Here is a 23,876-nt window from a genome sequence, read left to right as displayed (position 1 = left end):
TAGTCATCACTCAGAAAAAGGCATAGATCTTTCCTCTCCATAAAATCTCCACAATAATTTAATTTCCAATATGTTCAGCAGGAGATTTTTTCTTTCTTTCTTTTTTGTGCAATGTAGAAGCATAACAGTACTTATTTATACCAGCCCGCGTTTGAGCGGCAGGGGGAAGGACCGAAGGAGCGAGAGGCTGTAGGGAGGGTTCAGTCTATGTGCTAAGAGGTAGTGAGAATCACTTAATTCCATGTACGGCACCGTCTGCATGGAGAGAAAATACACGAGAGAGACGAACGAGACAGCGCACAAACTTGGTTTCCGTTATTCGAACCAGTGAATAATTTCCTTCCAGGATCTGTATTTTAAAATTCCCGATATATGGCCAATATCGGTTGCGCACTGTTACACTAAACATATGTATTTCATTTTATTTTGAGCCATAAACTAGGTCGAATTTCTCCCCGCTCGATACAATTTTACAACTTTATCAAAGGGGAGTGATTTTATTTTAAAGTGCGTGTCACGCATACATGTCGCTGAAACGTCAAGACATGTAGGCTACAGTATAGGCTACAAATGTTACTGACATCTATTATGAACATGCTGTAGCGAAACTTTGAAACTACGTCTGGCAGTTTGTCAGGTGGCAGCTTTCCTGCAGTACGTGACGATGCGCTCATTCACTCAAGACGAACTCTGAAGAAGGATACAGGAAAAATTGTCTCCGCTGAAAGTGGCGGGATTTTTGTTTTCATGAATTCATTGAATCCGGTTTATTTTCCTGAACACTATCCTGGAATTCGGACTAAGCTTGCTTGATTTGTTTCAGAACACCGCAAGTGGCGTATTTAAAACCGGATGACACTCGAAATGATATTCCTTTCTTGCATCACGCTGATTGCTTCCAATATCCTTCTCCGCTGTTCACCTGTTCAGGTAAGGTGATCTTTGAACCGCAGTCTAAGCATGGTCATATCGCGTGCAATGCATTTCACAGCTGTTTCCCAATTGTAGCTACGTCCTCTGACTGGGAAGAAAGCCCCGTCTCTCAAAGTAATTTTTCATTTCGAAAAGTGAGTCGTGACTTCAGGGTGGGTAAAATATTAACCATTCGATCATAAGGTGATGAAATGAAGTTCTGCCATGTGGATTATGGCTTAGTTGGTATTTTAATATTGGCGCACACTCAGTTAGCACTCATTAATTAATGGAGTTACCCTGTGAATTCGTGTCACCGGAATTATCGGTTGAATCGGGTAGGTTATAGTGATGAGTGTCAGACAGCATAACTCAACCACTAATCACAACTCCCTTTCTGGAAAAACTGCGACTAAAGTTTTGGAATGGAGTGGCTGCAAAGTGCCCCTTTAAACGATTAAAGCAGCGCTGGTCATTCAGAATGTCTGGCATGTGTGCATATCTACAGAACATGGGTTCAACTGTGGAAATCATATGATTGTGTGATGGACACTGAGGTATTGTTTCAACGTGGTTCGCACTCTTTAAATTCAGCATCAGCGTTTCAGAATTTATCTAGCTGGCTTGGACATGACAAGACAGCTCACAAGTTTGATATGGTTTATTTTCTTTCAGCTGTTAGCCTACTGAAGCAGGTCAAGTGAATTGCAAAACGATGGCCGCTAAAGGTCAATGACTAATATGACTCGTATGACATTATTGTAAAAATAAATAAAATATTGAAAAGAATGTACTTGTGTGCACTTTATATTTACAATTCTTTAGTGTTTTCTGTTAGACTTGCACTAGTAATTAAACATGACTCTGCAACCTTCTAGTTGCTTGGTCCTGGGTGTCCAGTCCCTTAAACTATATGCCGCATTGCCAGAACAATATCTTCCACATGGTAAGTTGAGGTTTCGCTCTCTGGCGGTGGACAGTTGTCCAGCCAGAAACAGCAGTGTCATGCCTTCAGGGCAATATCAGTGATGCATGTAACTTAGGAAAACACAAAGCAACCTCACCACACCCTGTGGGCTTGTTTGCTTTGATTGTACGGTTATAACTTATGCCCCTTATCCCTGCCATCACTCTATTGAAAGCCCAGCAATAAGGACCATGTTATTTACAAGCAGCCAATAATAACAAGAGAAGATAGCTTGTCCATATCTGCTGCTGGATAAAACAACAACCTTATTTTAGCAGCTTTTTAGCAAAGTACATGATGGGCTTTGAATGACTCGCTCGTTAGTTGATTCCAGTTCATCTTTGATTTACATTTAGGCACTGCCTTTTTGACTAGTCTTTGTAATCTTCCCCATCACCGAGAAACATGATTGACATGATTAGAGTCTCATTTGCATAGTCGAGAGGATGTATGGAAGTTTCCCATTCTCTGGCGCTGTACATCTGCCCCTCTCATTAATGTGAAAAGGAAATGAAGCCAGCAGTCGCTCAGCTCCAGGAGCACACAGGAAGTTCTCCCCAGGTCTCCTCACGAGACCGACTGTTATTCTGCTTCAGTCGTTGCCGACTCCCCACAGTGGGTAACCTGTGGCAGTTCCACGCCATGACGGTTGTATACCAGCCTCCTGCTGCTCTTCTACCGTACCTAGAGGGCTCCCTGATCCTCTTGTGACACATAATGCATGTTCCTTTAACTTCTTCAGTGTCCCACCATTGGACAGCCATAGTGAAAACCAGTCACCTTTTGGCAAAAGCAGATTTCCGTATAAGGTCCTCGGCACATTTAGCCTATGGTTATACAGGGCTAACAAGCTTTCTGTACAGTACCAAACTAGACAGGGCACACCTAACCAATGGTCCATTCCTGAATTATCTATGATTCTGTGCACACAACAAACACTCATTCATGCTTGTCTTCCAAACCCCGGATAAATTAATGTCATGAAGCAGGTATTAAAAGGGGCTGGAAGACCTAGAGCCTGAGATACGAAATAAGCATTTGAGCACTAGTGGAACTGCAGACACTCTACTCTCTGTTTGGTCTGGTCAGTGTTAGTCAAGCGGTACTTGCCTCTCACAAATCCATAAACTCAGTCTGCAGTCTCCCCCGGCATCACTTTTCCTAGCGACAGCTCATCCCAGATTCCTCTGAAATTTACAGCAATATCATACTGCTCTTATCACTAATATCCTGGACTCCTGCTTACTCATCTCAGATTCATAGCAAACTCATCTTGGATTAATCCCAAACTCATAACAAATTCATTCTTGATTTATGCCATGATTATACACAGCTCAGTTACCTTCGCCCTAGATTCTCCTGGAGGCACATTGATTTGTTTGTGTTATTATTTCTAGCAGCCTTGAGTACCTTTTCAAATATAAGGAATATTCCACAATCCAGGAAAATGATAAATTGAGTGAGTTGCATTTCATGTAAGAAGCTTGTTATCTGCTTTTTTCAAAAGCTCTAATTGGATAACTGCTTTAAGTTGGAATGGGTGTCTGAAGCAACTGTGATTGCCCAGGGTTGCATTGTTAATTTCAGTTTAATTTCTCATAAATCTTGCGAAAGCACAGATGTTTCTCATTTGTATCTGTTATTCCAATCCTTGTTGAATGTGCTCACTTATGCGTTTTCATTTAGGTATCTGTCTGCTCATAGTCAGGTCTTTTTTCTTTGAAACCAAATGTAGTGCCATGTGGTTCAGGATACTCATGCATAAATGTCTGTGAAGAGCCTCTCCCTGAATCTTAAAATTCAAGATGCTTAATTGGCAGGAAATACATTACCAAAGCCTGGCAGCAGGCTCTCTCTCTCTCTCTCTGCCCCCCCCCGCCCCCCGCCCCACCCCCACTGGGCGCTGGTCTGCATTAACCATGTACATCTTGCGGAATGATGGGGACATTCCTGCAGCATTATGAACCTTAGGGGCTTTGGGAGCTAGGTTTCAACCCCAAAAGTTGCACAAGGGACTTAACCCGAGGTGCTTCAGTAAATATCCCACTATGAAAAATGGATAATATGTAAAACACATGTAGCAGTGCATGCTGCCCTGGGAAAGTTCCATCTCATAAGTTCATAAATAATTATAAAAATAATAAACCCTTCCAACCCTATGCAAACATCTGTGACCTTTTCATCTCCTGGTACAGATTAGCAGTCATGGCATAATGCAAACGCAGTCAGGACATGTTGCCACAGTCATGCTGAAATGGGTTTTTGACACCAGGGGCCTCATTTATAGAATTATTTTATGATCAAATTGTACCTTAAAGAGTTGGTTATGCAGAAAATCATGACTATGTAGTTTTTCAAAATCCCACTTTGACGTGCATGTGATTACACCTTTACTTAAAGTTTGAGCTAGATAAAAGTTAATTACCTGCTGTTTATGTGGAGGTACTGCACATTTGAGGGCTGCATGCGAATCCCTGAAGTGATTTGCTCTTTCAGAATAACATTAAATTGAAAATCAATTTTGGGCATTTAAGAGTGCAAGAAATTTTGAAATGTAATAGAGGAAAATGGCTTTTATTGCCCACAAGCTACTACCTGAAAAAGTCAACGCCCTCTATGATCTACCCTTCGTGACGTTTTCCCCTGCTTGGATATGTCGTATACATTACAGTAACCTTAGTCATGTATTCTTCAAGCTCATTTACATAGCTTTCCAATGTAGTTTATGGCTTCGTTCTTGCTGAAATTGTGGCTTAGCTATTGCACTGCGTACCGAGTTACTTTCACTTTTCGTTTTCGCATAGCATGAGTGGAAGATTAGCGCGCGCTTTATTGATTGTTTATTGGAGCTTTGTGTGTTTATTGGCAAATGCTTGCATAAGGACACTGCAATAGTCTCATATTATTGTAAATCATTTACGATTTAATTTCATATGTAAATTGTTCAAAGTTTCCTCCTTGTGGGCTTACCCATTGTGATCAAGTGGCTTGTGTACCTCTTTGATGCTATGAGCTATGCCAGTGGGAGTACGTCGCTCTGGATAAGAGCGTCTGCCAAATGCCTGTAATGTAATGTAATGTAATGAGAAAACTACTGGCAGATTTTTATGAAACTGGACAGGTCAAAGGTAAGAGGTCAGCACAGTTAAATCAACTGTTATTGAAGAGAGCGGCACCTGCTCGCATGTGTGTGTGTATGTGTGTCTGCATGAGGCTGTTAGTGAAAGACATGAGTTCCCTCACTTCATACTTTCCTGTGAAATTGCTTTGTAAGCTTTGATAAATAATACAATGGGTGCTGTGGGAGGCTTTGCCTCATTTTCTACAGCCACAGTTTGCATATGAAAATTACAGCACACTACTTACTACTTACAAGAATGACTTACAGCAGTCTGACATCTGAGCGCAGGTCAGAGCACACAGCAAGGCAAAACCAAGTGGTTTGATTGTTTCTAAGTGAATTTTGTGTGCATGATAAGTAACCATTTTTGACACAGTTTGCACATAGAAGCTCACCTAAAGGACACATTTTGACTGAAATACAAGGCTTAGTCAAAAAGAAGGAATGGGTAAATAAAGAATATTGTGTTGCGGGGTTCTTGAGGGTACCATGTACACACAATATTTCAATTTTGAGAGGTTTGGTGCCATTTGAAGAGGTTTTGGGGCAGGACACTTGTTCCCACCTTTGGGAATATGTACATCAAATTTTACTGCTTTGTTTACCCCAAACTTTTATCATGGTATCCTGGAGTACTATTGGGAAAAGAAATTTGGTTTCATCCAGTATCAGACGTACATGTAATCATGACAGAATAAAGAAAATGCAAAACTATTTTTGGATTTATTTGTTGTTTTTATAGAATAAATTTGTCCTGTATGTTTACTGAGTGACACTCCCATAGGACCAGGGTTTTTTTTTTTGGGACAAATGTGCTCTTTATTTCAAGCTTTGAACCATGTCTGTGCTGTATGTAGTTTTAAGACAGCGTGGGATTCTGAGGGCCCATGTCACTAATGGTGCTTTTTTTAGCACTCCAATTAGCGCAGGAGGTAGAGCGGTCATCTGGCAACCAGAGAGTTGTCAGTTTGATCCCCAGGGCATTTGGGTGTGTCAAAGTGGCTTTGAGTAAGACACCTAACCCCAACTGCTCCCAACGAGCAGGTTGGTGCCTTGCATGGTTGACTTTCGCCGGTGAGTGAGTGAGTGTGCATGTGAATGAGAGGCATTCATTGTAAAGCGCTTTGTGCAGTAGTTTCTGGATAGTGTGCTATATAAAAATGCAGTCTAGTCTAAAACACCAGAGGCACTGGCTGTACTCCCTGTCTGTTGACTGGAAGATGTCCATCTCTCTCCAGTTGATTTATACTGTGTTTTTTGGGCTCTTTTGTCAGTATCACAGTTGGTCTAGCCCATAATGGGGAGTTCCGTTTGGCCTGGTTTTCAGTGGAACATGACCCAGGGTCACGGTCTCTGGCTTATGTTTATGCTGATGGGATAGAAAGATCCTCAGTTCCATTGCCAGAACAGCCACTGCCTGGACCGAGCGCCGTGGTTTGAAGGGGTTTCCCATCTCGTGTGGGGGTTCTGCGTCAATGTCCGTTGCTGTCTCTGCTCCTCCATCGTCACTCTCTCTGTTTCCTGCACTGTTTACCCTTCAGACTTCCTGCTTGGTTGACATTGGTGTTGTGTGGATGTACTGTACATCAGTTACTGACTTGGGATCAGTGAGAGTTGCACAGAGCTGGGGGCTGCCATCCTCTTCTGTTTTCTCTATCAGCTCCAGGGTCAGTCACCGGGGTAGTGGCCCTGCTTTGTCCTTACAGTAAATGGAGTGCTGAAACTTCATCCCTATTGAAGATCACAGGGAACCTAGGGCTGTTCTCTGAAAACAATGTATTTAATTTATGTGAAGGTTATCATTAAAATTTGACTGATTTAAAATATGTGATTTAATTTATATGTGTCACATGGGAACAAACATTGTGCATATAAAAATTACAGTCAGTTGACTGCAATGACTGTTCTGAGCGTGCATTAAGGGAGAGTTCCCATTTACACAAAATATATCACGCTTCATCTGAACTATCAAAAGGATTCTTCTACAAAGGCAAATAACTAATTCAGTTCCTTGCTGCTCATGACAGCATGTGGGGCTTTCTCACATTGCATGATATCACTTTTCCTGTCACCAAGTAATTTCGAAATAACCTCCCTTGGCAGATGTTTGGACACAAGGAAAAGTTTGCTTTTAGAGCTCCAGGGATAAATTTTCACTGTCGATAAATTTTTCTGCAATTTCTAATGGACTTGAAGCTCATGTCTTTTTTCTGGGTTTTATGTTCTCGTACTGAATGCTTCCATCACCCTCAGTACACACCTTTTAATATCCATAGGCCCCCAGTTGCAATAATTTACAAGATGTGGAAGGAATTAGATATACTGCATATTGAGTTCGATGACTCATTGTTTCTTGGAAGCAGTCAAATACTTTATTGATTGGGGAAAAAAGCACGTTCATATGCTGTGTTGTCATGGTTCTCCACTGCTGTAAAACCAGACGTGTATATGATTTACATCTTAGAACCAGGTGATGATGGTAAAATCATACATGATGGACTGCTGAGTGAAATTACATACATCAGAAGGTACACCGAACTGAAAAAATAAATAAAACCTAACTGTTGATGAGAGCGATGCTAACTAAATAATAAGAAAGAGTTTTACACGATAAGTGTGCCATTGACATGTCGTTTTCTGTTCTGTGTTGAGTGTTAAGAAGTGAAAAGGCTGTGTTGTGAGAAAGAGCCCTAGGTTGTTTCTACTCGAAGCAGGTGCTTCCTTTACAGAAATACAACAGTTATTGAGCTAAGCTGTTATGCTTGGAGTAATGAACACGGACTGCTGTGGTGCTCTATGGCAGACTGAATGAACAGCCTAGGCTCTTGGGTGGCTGGTGAGGTGAGCCCATACACATTGTCTCATTCCCCTCCTTGCTTGCCCTCAAGATGAATCTTGTAGCACTGGGGCTCCGGTGATATGTGGGAAATCTTTGAGGGAGGAGGTTATTCTAATGGTGTGGTGCTCCCTGATGCAGAAAAGCTAAAAGAACCACTCAATGAAGCTTGAAAATGTCCAGTACACATCATGATATGAGTGCATCTGAGCATTCCTTCCTGCCACTTACTGGAACTCTTAAGCATTTTACTGCATTATTATACTTCATTTGCTAGCTGAGGCTTTGTGTAACTTGCTATTAAACCTTTGTCAATTGCCATATTTTTGTATTTGATGCTATTTCATCCCGTATGCAGCCTCTATGAATCAGTTTTTGGACCAAGGCAAAGGTCAAGCGAATCAACAATTATGCCTGTCTTCTATGGCCCAAAGTATACTCTGCGACATGAATGTGCTTCAGTAACAGAGACATGTTATAATGATATTATACTCTTTGTCATAAGACTAAAATTATCTTATTTACCCTGTCACAAAATCTTCTGTCATGATAAACTCAGCACTTGAAGAACTGCAATGACAGTGGAATCTTGTCACAGGGTCACAATAACAACAGCCTTTTCATGGTGTCCCAGTGACAGTTCTGCTGTTTTGTAATGCCATTCCCAGAGGACAGGAGGCGTGGTATACATCCAGGAAATCTGCTGGCCTTTGATCTCCCGTCTGGCTCTAATTTAGGTTTACCCAGGGAGAGTACGGTTTATCGTAATAGAGGCATTACCTCTTCCTTTTGTGAGGACTTCTGTGTGTGTATTGCAGGAAATTAGCAACAATAGGTCATATGGGAACATGGGTTTTGTTTCCCTGGTTTTACTTTCAGATAAGAAAAGGCAATATTTGTTCACTGGGCTTTATTCTTCAGCTGATCTTGCTATCTGGCAAAGCTGACAGTGGTCACCAGTTCATTAGATTGACCCATCCATATGAGATAAAGATTAGTGGACTTTTTTGCATCAAAACCCAGGAACAAGCAGTATCGAACTTCCAAAACAAGGACCTGATTTATGAGTAGTGTTTACTCAAACCCACCCATGAGTGTCTGCTTTGCTGAATTCTGCCTGGAGCTTTGGGCATAAAAACCTGACTGTTTTAGGGTTCCCCCCAACCTCTTGTCCTGAGAAAACCCTGCTTGTAAAAGAGAGCACAGTAGCATGGTCTCAGGGGAAAATTTCTCAATGGCAATACATTAGCTCTCAGGTAAACTCAGTAGTCTTGTGAGATGGGCAGTAATTACGGGCTAGCTGAGGTTAATTGAAGTGGCTGTTGGTTTTGGCTACAGATAAAAACGTCTCTGTATCTGTTCCGCTGGTCTTAATGGCTGCGGCCTTGAAATGCCTAAACTAGAAAATCCATATATTTCAATGTGTTCCTTGTAGGGGGGGGGGATTCATAGGGAGATTCACAGCGCCTCACCTTGGAGGGAGTCTGTCACCAGGGCTATGACTACGGCAGAACAGACCTTCTGCACTGCCCAAACCCTGCAAAATGACCTCATAGAAAGGACAGATGCAAAATACATTGTGTGCTGTTGGGGATCTTGGCAATGCTTTACAGTGCAAATTGCTCCAGTTTCGCGTTTCGCACACATTACCCTTGTGAATTCAAAGAGGAATAAACACCTCCTTAAACGTGCCTTTATAGGGCTGTATTTAAGGTTGAAACATTAGCTGGGGGACAACTATCACCATATTGCTGGTCTTGGCCTGTCTACAGTGCAGATATATTATATTTTTTTGTTACTTTCAAAGGCTTGTGGCCACTCTGTGCGTGATCTGAGGACTGTAAGCAGTGCTGTAAGCCAGAGGATTTGGGCTGGTAGCAGAGGAGTGGGGTGGGAAAGATTTCTGGGGAGGGCTGAGAGCTGGGGACCTGAGCAGGTGATGGCAGTCATGTGCTTTTTTGGCTTGACATTATTAACTTTATTTCTGACCATAATTCATGTGTAACCTGTGGCTTCTTTTTAAAGAAATACAATACCTCCTTGTCAACCACCACCCCTCAGCTTTTAGGGTTCCTGAAACTGTGAGGTGGGGGTGGGGCTCCACACCAGCTAAAATAGAATGAAAATATTGCATTTTGTTGGAATTGCCAATGCAGCACTGACACAGGCTGTTATTATTTGTTTGCCACTGTTGTATAACAGAATGTGTTGTAGATGGTGACAGGGGAGTTGATCTACCTCTGAATGATTTATGTAAACTGAGGTCAGCTTAAAACATTCCTTCTCACTTAGTCTTCATCCTTAGTATATATCCTTCACTGGGGTGTATTTAACCACCATTTCCCCTTCAGATCCAAGAAAGGCTGTTTTAGATGAGAAAGGGATATGATTGGCTCTGGAGCTGTGCGTATGGGTTTCATTGGCAAAAAGAAATCGTATCCATGGTGCCTTTTGGCAAAAATGATGTTGAAATTATGGAGGTAGTATGGGGATGTTTGAGAGATTCTTACCGCAGTTGAATCTCCAGGTGTAATCCAGGTGTTAGCTGTAAGCCCATCCGCGCACTACAAAAGTGCCTTAACAGGATAAGCCACTCAGCAACCCAGGTACTGTGATTTGAAAAGTTATGGGGGGGCAATAGGTTTCTCTGGGGTGGCATGAAAAAGCAGCCCATAAAACTATGAGACTAGTTATTCCATTGTGAGCCCTGATTCCATGAGCTATTGGGAAATAATTTATCCTTTATTAATTATTACAGCATCATAGAGGTTTGCATAACAACCGCGTAAACCTTTTCACCATTCTTCTGCAGTAACAATAAGAATGCTGAGTTTTGTGCCATTACTTATCTTGTGTCCTTACTTATTGTCAGGAGATTCTGCTATGTTGACTTCAACAGTATATATATGCATCATGTGCTTTGTACAAGGTGCTGTAAAACTAATATTTGCCCTCTCCCGTGTTTGCCAAATCCAGGTGTGCTTGCACTTTATGTCACGTAATCCTTTCTCTTTAAACACCTGATCATCCTTGAAGGAGTCCTTGCCTGCCTAATCATACTATTCTGACCAGCTGCGCCGCAAAGCTGTGACAGGCTGCCAGGGAACCATGCACGCACATTTTTGCCCAATCAGATCACAGCGAGGGGATGGGCCTTGTTGTTGCAGAGTGCAGCTGTTTCACTTGCTAGTAAAGTTTTCCCTCAATGTCTCCAGAAGTAAGGTCACAGGAGAGTCCTCATGCATTGTATTAGAGCAGTGGTTCCCAAGATTAAGGAAAAAATTCTGAAAGAAATTATGTGTGCAACAACCTAATTATGAGTCTGTTTATCAACACTAGTCTTTCATTTGATGAATAAATTGTTCCTTCTTTTTATGTAATTGTTTGCCATTTAGCACAAAAAGCCCAAAATGAACATGGAAATTTTTTTCTTCATGGCATGCATCGGTATTTCTGACATAATGTGGCTTAAAGGTCCAGGAAACTGGATTTAAATTGTGGTTATATTCTCCAGAAGTGACAATGGATTGTCTTCTTAATATTTCTTTCAGGTCTTCAACCCCAGTTATAACCATTAAATTGCGATAAACACTAGTGAATTATTATGACCTGTTCAGCGGACAAGGACAGGGTTGGCGTGTATCCTGCACTCATTTACATACACATCCGTAACACACGTCATATATAAACCATTCGTCATCACTAGCTATGTTAGAGCCAGTCAGGGCAGGTCGTCACATGCAGTAACCTTACACTACCGGACAAAATGAAAGAAAGCAACATAAACTAGGCTTTGCCATCATATAGCTAAACCTGAAGATCATTCAATGTGTGATAATGTTGTAATACTGAGCTACTATACACTAACTTTAGACTCCATAGCATTCCCTAACTCCTGACATTATACCCAAATAAAGAAATTCTTTGATTTCACACGTCTAAGCTCGAGAGCTATTTAATTGTTGCTACTAAACGGTAGGTCTAGCTATTGATCCATCGTGTTCTGCGACAAGTTCCGGGTGAAAATTGACACAGCAAATATTGACTGTATGGGTTATTCTGATATTGCAGTGCCCATGGGCTCCAGAAAGAAAACCGATTTCTTGTAGGTCTCTTCATTTTTGGGAAAACACAACAATTTTGCTTTTGCCGCATCCAGAGAAGGGGCAATACTTAGGCATTTTCAACTTAGCTTGCCTTACTGGCACAAAAGTGGCAAAAGCATCAATTACATATTACATGTAGAAAGAATTTCACTGGTTCTAAGGTTTTGTTACATAACTAACACCCATGTAACCCCGCCCACTGAAAACCTACCATTTAGCCAAGATATTTTTTTGTTGTTGCAAGAATCATTGAAAAATATTTCTTGGCAGTTTGTCAATGCAAAAAAAGTGCTAAAACAACACATCAGCAAATAATTCACAGATTTCAGTTTCCTGAACATTTAAGAGGATAAATAATACCAATAAAGGTGAAAAGCACCTAATTAAAAAATATAAAAAGTAGCTTTTTAAAATTTCAGGATTGTAAATGTGGTTGTAACGCAAATGAGCCTATACAGGGGGCCCCATGACTGAGTTTGGGAACCACTGTATTAGAGAGACGAAAGCCTCTGTCAGCATAAACACTTCCATGGCTGTGGCTCAGATGTGCAAGGTGAAGCACCCTCTCTACCTCCCTTTTTTTGTTGTTGCGGCTTTGCCTGGGAACTGCTTTCTTGGGAAAACCCTACCCCCAGCTGTGATAATGCAAGACACAAAGCCAAGAGTTAAAAAAAATCAGTGGGCAATGCGCCTAGTCAAACCAATCTGAAACCAATATAAATCTCTCATTGTGTGTTCCTGGCTGCAATCTGAGGAAGTCTTATGCATATTTATCTCAATTAAACAAATAATTCCTACCAGTTTTACACATTAAGGGTAGTTGAATGTGGTAGGCCCTGTTCCCTCTCTATCTTGTTTCTACTTCAATCTGTCTTTCACTCTTATTATTTGTCTTTTATTCTTGTTCTCTCTCTCTCTCTCTCTCTCTCTCTCTCTCTCTCTCCCTTCCCCAGTCGTGCTCTGTAATTTGTAACTGTATTGTAATTTGGGAGTGATGCCACTGATTCCATTGACAGAGTGAGGGAGCAGACAGGGTGTGTACGTGAGTTTCCCCACATAGCCTAACCGGTGTGCCAAGAATGGGGAAGCAGACTATCCCCCCCCCCCCCCCTCCGCCACACTCGGCGGGAGGTGCCACAGTCACGTGCGACGCATCCCATTGGACTGCCTCCCGCATTTCCCCACCCGGGGTGAGACCATGCCTGAAGTGAGGGGGGGGGGGGGGGTAAAAACCTGTGATGTGGTTGAGCTCAAACAGAAGCCAGCTGTTTCCTGGCTCCCCCTGGACCAGCCCTGAAGCCCCGCCCAGGCCCACAGACAGCCCAGGGCCCACCGTGGATGACTGGCTGGAGCACAAGGGAACACTAAACAAACCAAACCCAGAGAATCTCAAAGCTGGGTTTTATTCAGAAGCAGAGTAGATTGCTGACACAATACTGAGAGGAACAACCATCTCTGCCTTACTTCCCTCCCCTTCCCTACACTGATGTTTTGAGGGTGTTAAGTGAGGTACATTAATGTTAACTGCATCTAAACCTGGCAAAATCTTGATCTGTATGCATCCTGCATAGGACCGAGAGAAGCCTGAAGAATAGTATAGTTTTACATGGGTACTTCCCTGCTTCATCATGTCATAGCCTGCAGTATCTTGTTTCTGTATGAACTGTTTGAACTGTGGAGTTTCATTATTGGAGGATTATAAAGTAATCCAGTCTTATCTAAATAGTCTCTGGACCTGTTGGGTCTCACTCCTGATTGATTGGAAGGCAAGCTCATATTTCATTGGCTCCAGGCCATTTCTAGTATGCCACAGGCAATGAGCAGATGTGGTCAGAGTTTTATGGTGGCTGTGTGATCATGTGATCATATCCACAAACACCATGGGAAGCATATGCTACTCATCTCTGAGGAATGATCGGCTCTTCTGCCTCAACTGCGCGAGCAAAGACTCAGGACTAAAGGTACTTTACCACATGCCAATCATCTGAAGTGAATGGATAGATCACACTCTCATTCCTGTGGATGAAGCTGACCTGGCAGTGTGGCCCTGCTGGACCAGGGTTGAGTAGCCTTGCAGCCACACAGCCCTGCAGGATTGGGGTTGAGTAGCCCTGCATGTAAGTCTGGATATCCACTCCCCCATCACATAAACACCAGCTCACATGCACACAAGCATGCATGCAAGCGCACACGCACACACACATACACCCACAGACACACACACGCACACACACACAAACACTGACAGCCGGAGTTTGTTTTTTTATTGTGCTATCCTTTTTGTTGTTTGTTTTGGGAAAGACCTTCGCAGTCTAAGAATTTCAGCTATCTCTGTTCCATTCTACCTCTCTCCCTTACACACATGCATACACAGACACACACACACACACACACACACAGGTGCCATTCTTCTGAGTCTGCTCTTCATTAATTCATTAATTATGTGCTCTCGCTGTAAAACAAAATAATAGTAACACTGGTTATAATTCGTACACGGGAAGTATCCAGAAACAGGGAATAACACTATCGCACCGGAATCTTCTTTTTTCCCAGCTAAAGGGTCAGCTGCAGCTAGGAATAAACTGCCAGGATTAGTGATCAACTAAATTATTTTCAGAGCGGTACTGTTCACTGCCACAAGAGGGCCACATTCATAGCATAGATGGCATGTTTAACAGATGTGTTCAAATAAATAAACAAATAATGAGAACACATTTTGTGTTACTTTCAGCACATTGTGTATTAAGAAGTCAACCTATGTAACACATAAATTGTATATTTGTAACACAAAAGCAGTAACACTGACACAAATATAGTAACACAAAAGTAACACATCCTTTTCTCTCTTAGCAGTTGAGTTGGTTGAACTCTCAGTTGCTGGCACACAGGATCACTGGTGCTGTAGTGGTGATTCATCTTTTTTGTCAACAAAGTGGCTAATATCCAAATGCACATTTCCTTTCCAATGCAGCATATAAGTATTCTGATAAAGACTGCTGCCTCCTTTTAATTCAGCCTCTGTTGACACTCTCACTGAGATGATGGTAAAAATGAAGTCCTCTTTATTATCCTTGGCATCCTGTATGCCATATTTCTGAGAGTTATATGGATCTGTCTTTCCACACCTCTTAGCTATAATCAGTGCATCGCTTGTGACTAGTACTGTCCCAGCCTGAATAAAAATGCAATAATTTGACCACTTACTAAGAAGCCCTCGCTGGACACAAACTCCCTGAATAATTACACACTGATTTCCAATTGTTTTTTTTTTTTGTCTAAGGTTTTCGCTGAGCAATTGATTTTTTATTTATTTTTTTATTTATTTATTTATTTTTTTAGCAGAAACAGACTGCTAAAAAAATCTGTCAGGTTCTAGGGCTCACCATAGCATGGAGAGTACTCTCCTTAAAGTGATGAATGATCTGCTTGTAGCTGCTGATGCTGGGAATTCATCAGGGTTTGTTCTTTTAGATTTCAGCGCTGCGTTTGATACTGTTGACAATACTATTTTATTGAACGGGCTTAATCACAAGGTGGGCATAACCAGTTAAGTTTTAAACTGGTTTTACTCTTACCTGCAAAATAGCACTTTTAGTGTAGCTATTGGTGACTCACAGTCATCTTGTGTGAAAATGATCTGTGGGGTGCCTCAGGGGGTTTGTCCTTGGGCCACTTCTCTTCTCCATCTACATGATACCCTTCTGTTGCATGGCTGACCTTGTCTGGGGCAGGCTATGTTCAGGCTATCAGACTGAAACATATACAAGCACCGCCCTTTGACCAATCAGCTCCTCGGAAAAATGCGTCTCCATTCCTGTAAGATCTGGTAGAGCTTGCGGGTGTTTTGCAGGGTGTAGATTATTTAGAGACCAAATTTATCTGCTGATGTTCTCTGATGATACACTCGAAAGATATAGATTCTCAACAGAGTACATATACATATGCAAGCTTCTTGAACCCTACACATTCATATCTACTTCCCATATTTATGGGACAACCCATAATTTTTGAGTTCATGAATAAACTTTGGTGTGATTGCTTCAGACAATATTTTAAATATCCTGTATCAAGTTTAATGTACAGGAGCTCTAGAATGAGTCTAGAATCAGTTGCCAAATTATAATAATAATACAGTTTGTGAGATAGGTGATTCATTTGTTAGTAGTGGTATGGTAAATACGGTATGAACTAACAAATTTCCATGAGCAATTCTTTTCTGCATACCCTTTGTTGGTGGCATCGGTCTTACTTTTTGACGATTCTTTTATGTTCTTCATGTCTATCCATTGTGTCTATCCTTATCAGTCTTTTTTTCCTCAGGTGGGAAATACGCTGTTGGCTTATGGTCCATGCTGTACTGCTATAGGCTAATTTTTTCAGACGCCGGCACTTTTATGGGCGTGCGCACAGAGCTTGATTAGCAACCCGTGATCACTTAGCTCGTTGATGACCTCCTTTGTGGTACCGGTTAAGCCCGTTTGCAGTCGTTAGGGTTTGTCAAGCCAGCTAATGCAAATAAACCCTGGGTATGTTAAGCTTCCTTCGTAGTATGGCCACCTGTTATCTTCATCTCAGGGTATTCTCTAGAATTTAATCATTTTTATTGTGAAGGAACCTAATAGAGTGTAATCCACGCATTTATCTCTTCACAATTGGACTACTGTAATTCCCTTTACACCTGCCTGAGTCAGAAAAAGTTTTCACAGATTACGGCTGCAGCAAGACTCCTCACAAAATCTGAAAGGAGAGAACGCATTGCCCCGGTCCTAGCGTCCGTTCATTGGCTTCCGGTTCATTTTAGGATCAGAGTTGTTAAATTTGAATTTTAACTTTTAAGACACGTTATGGGCTAGCACCCAAGTTACTTTCATGATCTTTTAACCCCATATGAATTAAGGCACCCCTGGTAATCTCTCAGTCTAGATGGGAGGGTGATCAGTTTCATCGATTCATCAAACATGTTTCATTTGATGCTTGTGGAGGGGAGAACAGGTGACATTCTTAGACACAATATAATATTGAAACCAATTCACTGTTTCTCTTTCTAAGGCCACAAGCACTGGATATCTGATATGCATCTAACATTTTTGAATGTTATCATCTTTTGTCATTTTACTGTAAAGGTTTTCAATCTTTGTTGTGTGAACAAAGATTATGAGTAATTATGATTATGATTATCATCCCATTTTATTCATTTTATTATTTTTCTCTGTTTTATTCTGTCATGTAAAGCAGTTTTAACTTTGTTTTTAAAGATGCTATTATTATTATTATTATTATTATTATTATTATTATTATTATTATTAAGTTTTTAACCTGGTTTTTCATTTGTAGACAGGGGACTTATGTAGAAAATTCATTAAGGTCATTATGAGGTCATTAATGTTGTATCTTCACCCTCTTTCTTCCTTCTGGTTCCATTGCAGAGTTCTCCATATGCAAGTGGAGTCCACAGCACTGAAGGTAAGCAGCTGCTCTGGCTAATAAGCCACACTGTGAACACTGAGAGGATCTGTTTGAGGTGTTCAGTTGCCCTTTGCTGCAAACTGAATGGAAACATTGGTAACAGTAATCACAGCCTGGGCGAGTTTATGAGACAAAGCTAATTAACTGTGATGTAATTCTGTGGTGGTTTGTCTCCCAGTCAGTAATGAGTAGTTTTAGAACAAGGCCTTTTATTAGTGACAATCCAGCCCCAAGACTCAGGGCTTGTACTCAGCACTTTTTACACAATTAAAATACATTGCCATATATTTAAAAATATCCCAAAATACATCGAATAATACATTTGCATGTATAGACACTCTTCAAATATGTTTTTCAATACTTGCAAATATATTGCCATTTTTGCTTAAGAATAGATTCTCGATGTATCCACATAGATCCCACTGAGTCCCAAACAACAATAGTTTCTTTCCATTAATCAGTACTTTTCTCAATACAAATGATAAGATATTGTACATTTCTAGTAAAAGTTTTTAAATTCATAAATAATTTATTTTTAAGGTTGATATCATTGGTATCTGAAAATATTGTGAGAACAGCCTTACATTATCACAATACATGACAAGTCACAAATAACTATATACTGATATTGTGATATCTGTGAGCTCAGATCAGACAGCCACAGATTGGCTGAGTGCTGTGAGTGATGGCCATGAGTTCTTCTGTCGTTGCAGTGGTGCGGTTCCCTGAGGTGTGGGGGCGGAGCTTCTGCCGCACCATGGAGAAGCTAGTGGAGGTGGTGCAGGAGTACCCCGGTGAGGTAGAGCACGTCTTCAGCCCGGCCTGCGTTTTGCTGTGGCGCTGTGCTGGTTGCTGTGGCGACGAGAACCTGGAGTGCCACCCTACCCATACCAGTAACCTCACTGCTCAGGTACGCCCAAAAATCCACACCCTTGCCCAGAGAGAGAGACCACATCTTTGCTTATAGGCTTCCAGTTGCCAAAGCACTAGGTCATTTGATTTCTGTAGCTGAAATCAGATGGCCATGTGCTTTGGCATCACCTCTACTGGTGATTTTTGTAAGCACAATATGAGATACCAATAAATTCCAGTGTATCAAGTGATATCCAAATATATAAGTAAATGCCTCAAATATTAAATATAAATGTGATTTATTTTAAAATATGAGTATTTCTCCCTTATACAAAAATATTTTTTGTTCTTGATTTATTTTTCATTCTGGAAATAATTTCAGAATTTAACAACATACCAGTGATGTGAAGACTTAACACATACTTTTTTTTTTAGAAATGCACAGTGTATTGAAAAATGCTGCAACATCCAACGGTTGCTATTTTGGTTTCCTGGAATATAATAAACAGAAAGTATTATTAAGCAAAAGTTGCAAAATATAGGAATGTAGTGAAAAGACATATGGAGCACCGATCTATTTTCAAATGCATTGTCCACTATATCATAGTGCTTTTCCAGTATATGAAAATTCATTTTCATTGCCGAAGGGTTGTACTGAAATATTCCTTAGATATAATGTCAGGAAAAGATAGATTAATCATTTCTGGGGAAAAAAAGAAAACAAATGTGCAGTCTAGTTTTAAATTCTGCCTCCTTTCTCTGTTATGCCAGCTGTTGAAAATCAAGCCAGGGGATGTAGAAAAAGAGTATGTTGAGATGACATTTATGGAGCATCAGACATGTGAATGTAGGTAAGAAGAGTCCTATCTGTGTGTGTGTGTGTGTGTGTGTGTCTGCGTACATGTGTGTGTTTGTATATGTGTACGTGCTTGTACGTGTAAGTGTGTTTGCTCATTTGTGTATAGATGTGTATGCATGTTGGAATTCATACAAGCATGCATGTTTGTTAACGTGAACCACTATCTCACAAGTCAGAACTTCAGCTTTCTGGCATTTTACAATTATCATGTCAAGTTGTTCATTTTCATCCCTAAAAAACTGATTTGAAAAATAATGACTAAGCTATACCAAGAAAGATTTCAAAGGAACAGCAGTAGAGGAGGCGTCTTGCAGTCATGAATCATTATGATTGATGCTCCATGCGAGCTTTCCATGGAAAAATTGTTCATGTTTGTTCAGCCATTTCTTTTGAATTATGAAACATATGTAAATGTATGTCACTGATTCCTGTACTGAACTGACCGATGATGTTCTCTCCTCTCCAGACCGCGAAGCACTTTGAAAAATGAAAGGTCAGCATTTTTGCACACATGGACACGCAAACACGTGCACAGGCATAAACGCATATTCATGTGTATACACACTCAAGTATCTGCACACACATACACTTAAACTTACATACACAAATGATGTGCGACCAACAGTATGCATAGTTAGACAAGAGAGAGTTTGGGTAATTATGGGTCATTTGTGTGGTATTGCGCCTCTGCAGGCAGAGACCGAGAAAGAGGGGGCGGAAGAGGAAAGACCGGCAGAATGCAAAAGAATGCGACACGTGAGTAGCCTACTGAGAGAGAGTGAGAGAGTGAGAGTGTGAGAGAGAGAGAGAGAGAGAGAGAGAACAAAAGTGTGTGAGAGAGAGAGAGAGAGAATGAGAGAGAGAGGGGGAGTGAGAGAGAGGGTGAAAGAGAAAGCAAGAGAGAGAGAAAACAAAAGTGTGTGTGTGAGAGAGAGAGAGAACTAGATAGGGCTAGTATAGTGCATGTGGGGGGTATAAAGTGTTTGTGTGTATGAGTGTGAAGGAGATAGGTAGATGGATAAGAGATCTTGGCTTTTCAAAGGTCCTTATTTAATATCAAAGATTTAGCAAATATATTGGGAAAAATACGAACACCCCAAAATAATTGATAAGAAACAACAGAAGAACGATCACGCCAGCATGATAAAAAAAAAGCCCCTGTTTATTTATCTCTAATTAATTCTGGTTGTTACAAATAAAAATTCCTTCCCTCATTTACATCTTACGTCACTGATAGGGCCTGGAGAAAATATCGAAACACGTGACCATCTTGGCTGTCAATTTGAATTTCATCAGTTTTCCTGCAGGTGTCCGGGTAGGCACTCCAAGTGCAGCAATCATTTGGCAATCACCAGAGATGTGACTAATTATGTAATCAAGAACTCATTATGAGCTCTTCATCAATGCTAACCAACAGAATGATGCCGATATGTGTGGAGGAAGTGAAACATGGATGCACAAACAGTGCCATGGCCAATGACAGACTGAGAAGTGCATACTGACTGATTAAATTGATTTTTCTTATGACTTATCTTTAGACCACAGGACAACTATTCTAATAAACTGGCACTAAAAGCACAAAATCACCCAAAAAAAAAAAATTCCCAATTGAACCCAGAAGGCCAAACTACTTGTTTTTTTTATTATTTTTTATTCTGTTGAAGTAGAAGAAGTATATCTCTTTATGTAGTTTTCCTACATCACCATCAATCCTTAGCTTACAGTAAATGTAAATGTGGCATTCACAGCTTGTTGTGTTTTTCGTTACATTCCAATGCTGAAAATATATTCTATTTATTTATTTATTTAGTCCTATTTATTTTCTATTTGTTATTGCCTGACAATATTTTATGAATCTGTAGAGCATGTTGCTCATTTTAAGTCAGCATCTCCCACCAGATGTTCTAAGCGAAGCAGACAGAAATGGAATCATGCAATAACTGCCTGCATTCTCCTGTCTTTGCCTGCTAGGTGTCTTCCTCCACGTAGACGGAGGTAGCTGTACCTCTGCCCCTGCCCTTGCCCCCCCCCCCCCTTCTGCCCGTTCGCTCTCTGCCCATGGTTGACTGCGTGGACTGTCTTGAGGAGCTGGCTGAATCTAGGATTGGACAGGGTTTCTACAGTGATGAGCTGATTGGCGATGATCCTGCAGGGAGGCCAGAGGGTCTCCAGGGTGGGGGGCGTTCACCAATGAGAGATCATTTTAATGTCATCCTGACCTCATAATGTGTTCCTGAGGAGGACTGCAAAAAGTATCGACTATGATCGAGGGTCCACATAGAGACTAATCACTGTGGAAGACTACGATCTGTGTTTTGGGGTGTTTGTTCATTGAATTATTATTGATTACCACCATAATTGTGTATGTCTAAAAAACTATTTATTATCCAAATATTATGCAATCAAGGTCTGTAAAATAAATGTGTTCTAGGTGTTGTCTGTCTGCTTTTCCTTGGACTGATATGTTACCCCTCACAAAGGGGCTTGCATGTGCCTAACAAGACAAGGACATTCACTGTGATATATTGACACCACTGATTTTCCTGTGAAGATGTTGAATGACAAAAAGAGATTTTCTTTGAATGGACAAATGTGACTGTTCCTGTGTACAGTCTAAAACAGCTGAATATTCCTATGTAACATGCACAAGTGTTGAATACAGAACATTCTATCCTATTGTAGCACATTGATTTTCAAGTGAGGGAAAAAAACAAACAAAAATGGACACAATTAGCATTCTTTTTGCAAGAAATTGTGGTGTGCTTTTATACAACCAGTTACACAGGCTCAAGATATCAGCTAGACTGCTGAGTGGCTCAGCAGGTAAATTTAATGAGTAAACGGTTGAAGTGCAAACTGTCAGCTTTAATTTGAGGGTATTCACATTCATATTGGGTAAACTGCGTAGGAATTAACAGACCTTTATATACATAGTCCCCCCCCCCCCCATTTTAGGGGAGCAAAGGTAATTGGACAAATTAAAAAATATTCTGATTTAAAGTTGTCATATCAAGTGCTTGGTTGCAAATCCTTTGCATTTGACGACTGTCTGATGTATGTGACCTATAGACATCACAGGGCACTGGCATCTTCCCTGGTGATGCACTGCCAGACTTGCTCTGCAGCTATCAGATCCTATCTGTTCCTGGGACTTTTTGCCTTCAGTCTTGTCTTCAGCAAGGCAAACCCATGTTCAGCTGGATTTAGGATGGGTGATTGACTTAGGAAAGAAAATGTCACTTTTTGGCCCTGAAAAACAGCTTGGGTGCTTCAGCAATATGCTTGGAGTGATTGCCCTGCTGCAAGGCGAAGCATCATCATCATGATTTTTGAGACATTTTGTTAGATGCCTCCTGCCTGTGCAAGCTATCATGTAGTAAACCACATATCTAGTAGAGTGTTAAACAGGTACTTGCTCATAGGCAAGTGTACCAAAGGAATGTATGTGCTTCAGCTGTAATGCTGCCTGTACAGGGGGTGGCATAGCAGGGACATGAGAGTGTAGTGTATTTGCCAATTCCAAAATAAAGCGTCAAAATAAAATCATAAGTAAACAAGTGCAGTGCAATGGGATAGATCACGCTGCAGTTTTACTGATGCAAACACAGTAGGTTGTCACCATCTACTGGTGCTTTTGCTGCATGTCATGATATTTGGTTTTCTCATTTCCATCATCAGAGTAATTAACCAAGATGCCGTATTGCACATGAATAAATTAGTAGTAATTCAATATGTCCTCAGCATTAAGAAACAGATTTTTTTATGTAATGAAATTATTTAAAGATGTATTGTGACATGGTTTTCTTGTTGTTGTGTAGAAGCTATGTCTTGGATGCTACCATGAAACCTGTGAAGGTGACACTGCTAAACCACAGAGGACTCAGAGAGAAAATCTGCAGTTCAGCAGCTTCAATGAAAGGCTGTTGCTGATGCCTTTTCCGGTTTCCATTACTTAAGTTTTGCGGATCTGGCTACTTAAGAACTCTAACTTGCAGCTGCAGTGCCAGTCAGATTGCTGACACAAAAGGAAAAACATACAGAGCAAGGGTGTTTCAGAACAGTTTTCCACTAGACTGCCTGTTCACTGCACAATATTACTTTGGGGGTTGGGCTTTGAAATTAGAGATGTCAGGAAATATTCATGTAGTATCACATGCTTAGCAGGGGAAATGTCCAATAGAAGTATCAATCAATAATGAACCATTCTAAGGCAGGAAAAGAAATCAATGAACTTCATCAAGATCTTGAGGAGGCATTTGTTCAACAACTGTGTTTTCTGTTTCCCTCTAGTGGCATAATGCTGTTGTTGCATGAGTTGCAATGTCCTGAATCCATCAGTTAGAAACCAAAACTATTTGCCAGGTTAAATATAAAAAGTTAGTGTTCTGTAAAAAAAAAAGGTGCATAATCTGTGTTTGTAACGCACATTGTAATTAAATTCTATTCTATTAACTGAATTGTTGTACGTCGTAATGGTTAACTCTTAACTGCTGGAATGTTTATGGAGCCAGTTTCAGGCAAGAGGTAGCAGTGTCCTCCCCCCCCCCAGCTCCCTATTTCTCCATCACTGTGCAGAGTAGACTCCAATATCACAATATCATTGACACCCCAGTCTGAAAACAGTAGCGTTCAATACACATTGGCTGACCCAGTATTTCCTATCTTGACCCAAAAGTACACTTTCAACTAGCACCACTACTGTTGCATCCCATAAGGCAACTAGGAGTGACTTCTTTCTTAAAGAATGAAAGAGATCC

At 40.8% G+C, this 23,876-nt stretch overlaps 1 protein-coding gene across 1 annotated transcript; it reads left to right on the top strand.

Annotated features, from left to right (window-relative positions):
• Positions 1 to 200: 200 nt before the first annotated feature.
• LOC135257079 (placenta growth factor-like) lies at positions 201 to 21,560 on the top strand. Its single transcript, XM_064339501.1, has 7 exons — positions 201 to 930; positions 17,369 to 17,405; positions 18,122 to 18,318; positions 19,032 to 19,111; positions 19,586 to 19,612; positions 19,813 to 19,875; positions 21,091 to 21,560. Exons 1-7 carry the CDS (start codon positions 853 to 855, stop codon positions 21,116 to 21,118), a joined length of 510 nt encoding a protein of 169 aa, XP_064195571.1. The 5' UTR covers positions 201 to 852; the 3' UTR covers positions 21,119 to 21,560.
• The last annotated feature ends 2,316 nt before the right edge of the window (positions 21,561 to 23,876 follow it).

Source organism: Anguilla rostrata, chromosome 6, assembly GCF_018555375.3.
Source record: "Anguilla rostrata isolate EN2019 chromosome 6, ASM1855537v3, whole genome shotgun sequence".
Classification (NCBI taxonomy): domain Eukaryota; kingdom Metazoa; phylum Chordata; class Actinopteri; order Anguilliformes; family Anguillidae; genus Anguilla; species Anguilla rostrata.
This window is presented reverse-complemented; position numbering and strand designations above follow the sequence as displayed.

Coding starts and splice junctions, on each gene's coding strand:
- LOC135257079 (XM_064339501.1), top strand. CDS start 853: ATGACACTCGAAATGATATTCCTTTCTTGCATCACGCTGATTGCTTCC. Junction 19,613..19,812: donor AGCACTTTGAAAAATGAAAG/GTCAGCATTTTT, acceptor GCGCCTCTGCAG/GCAGAGACCGAGAAAGAGGG. Junction 19,876..21,090: donor AATGCAAAAGAATGCGACAC/GTGAGTAGCCTA, acceptor TTTGCCTGCTAG/GTGTCTTCCTCCACGTAGAC.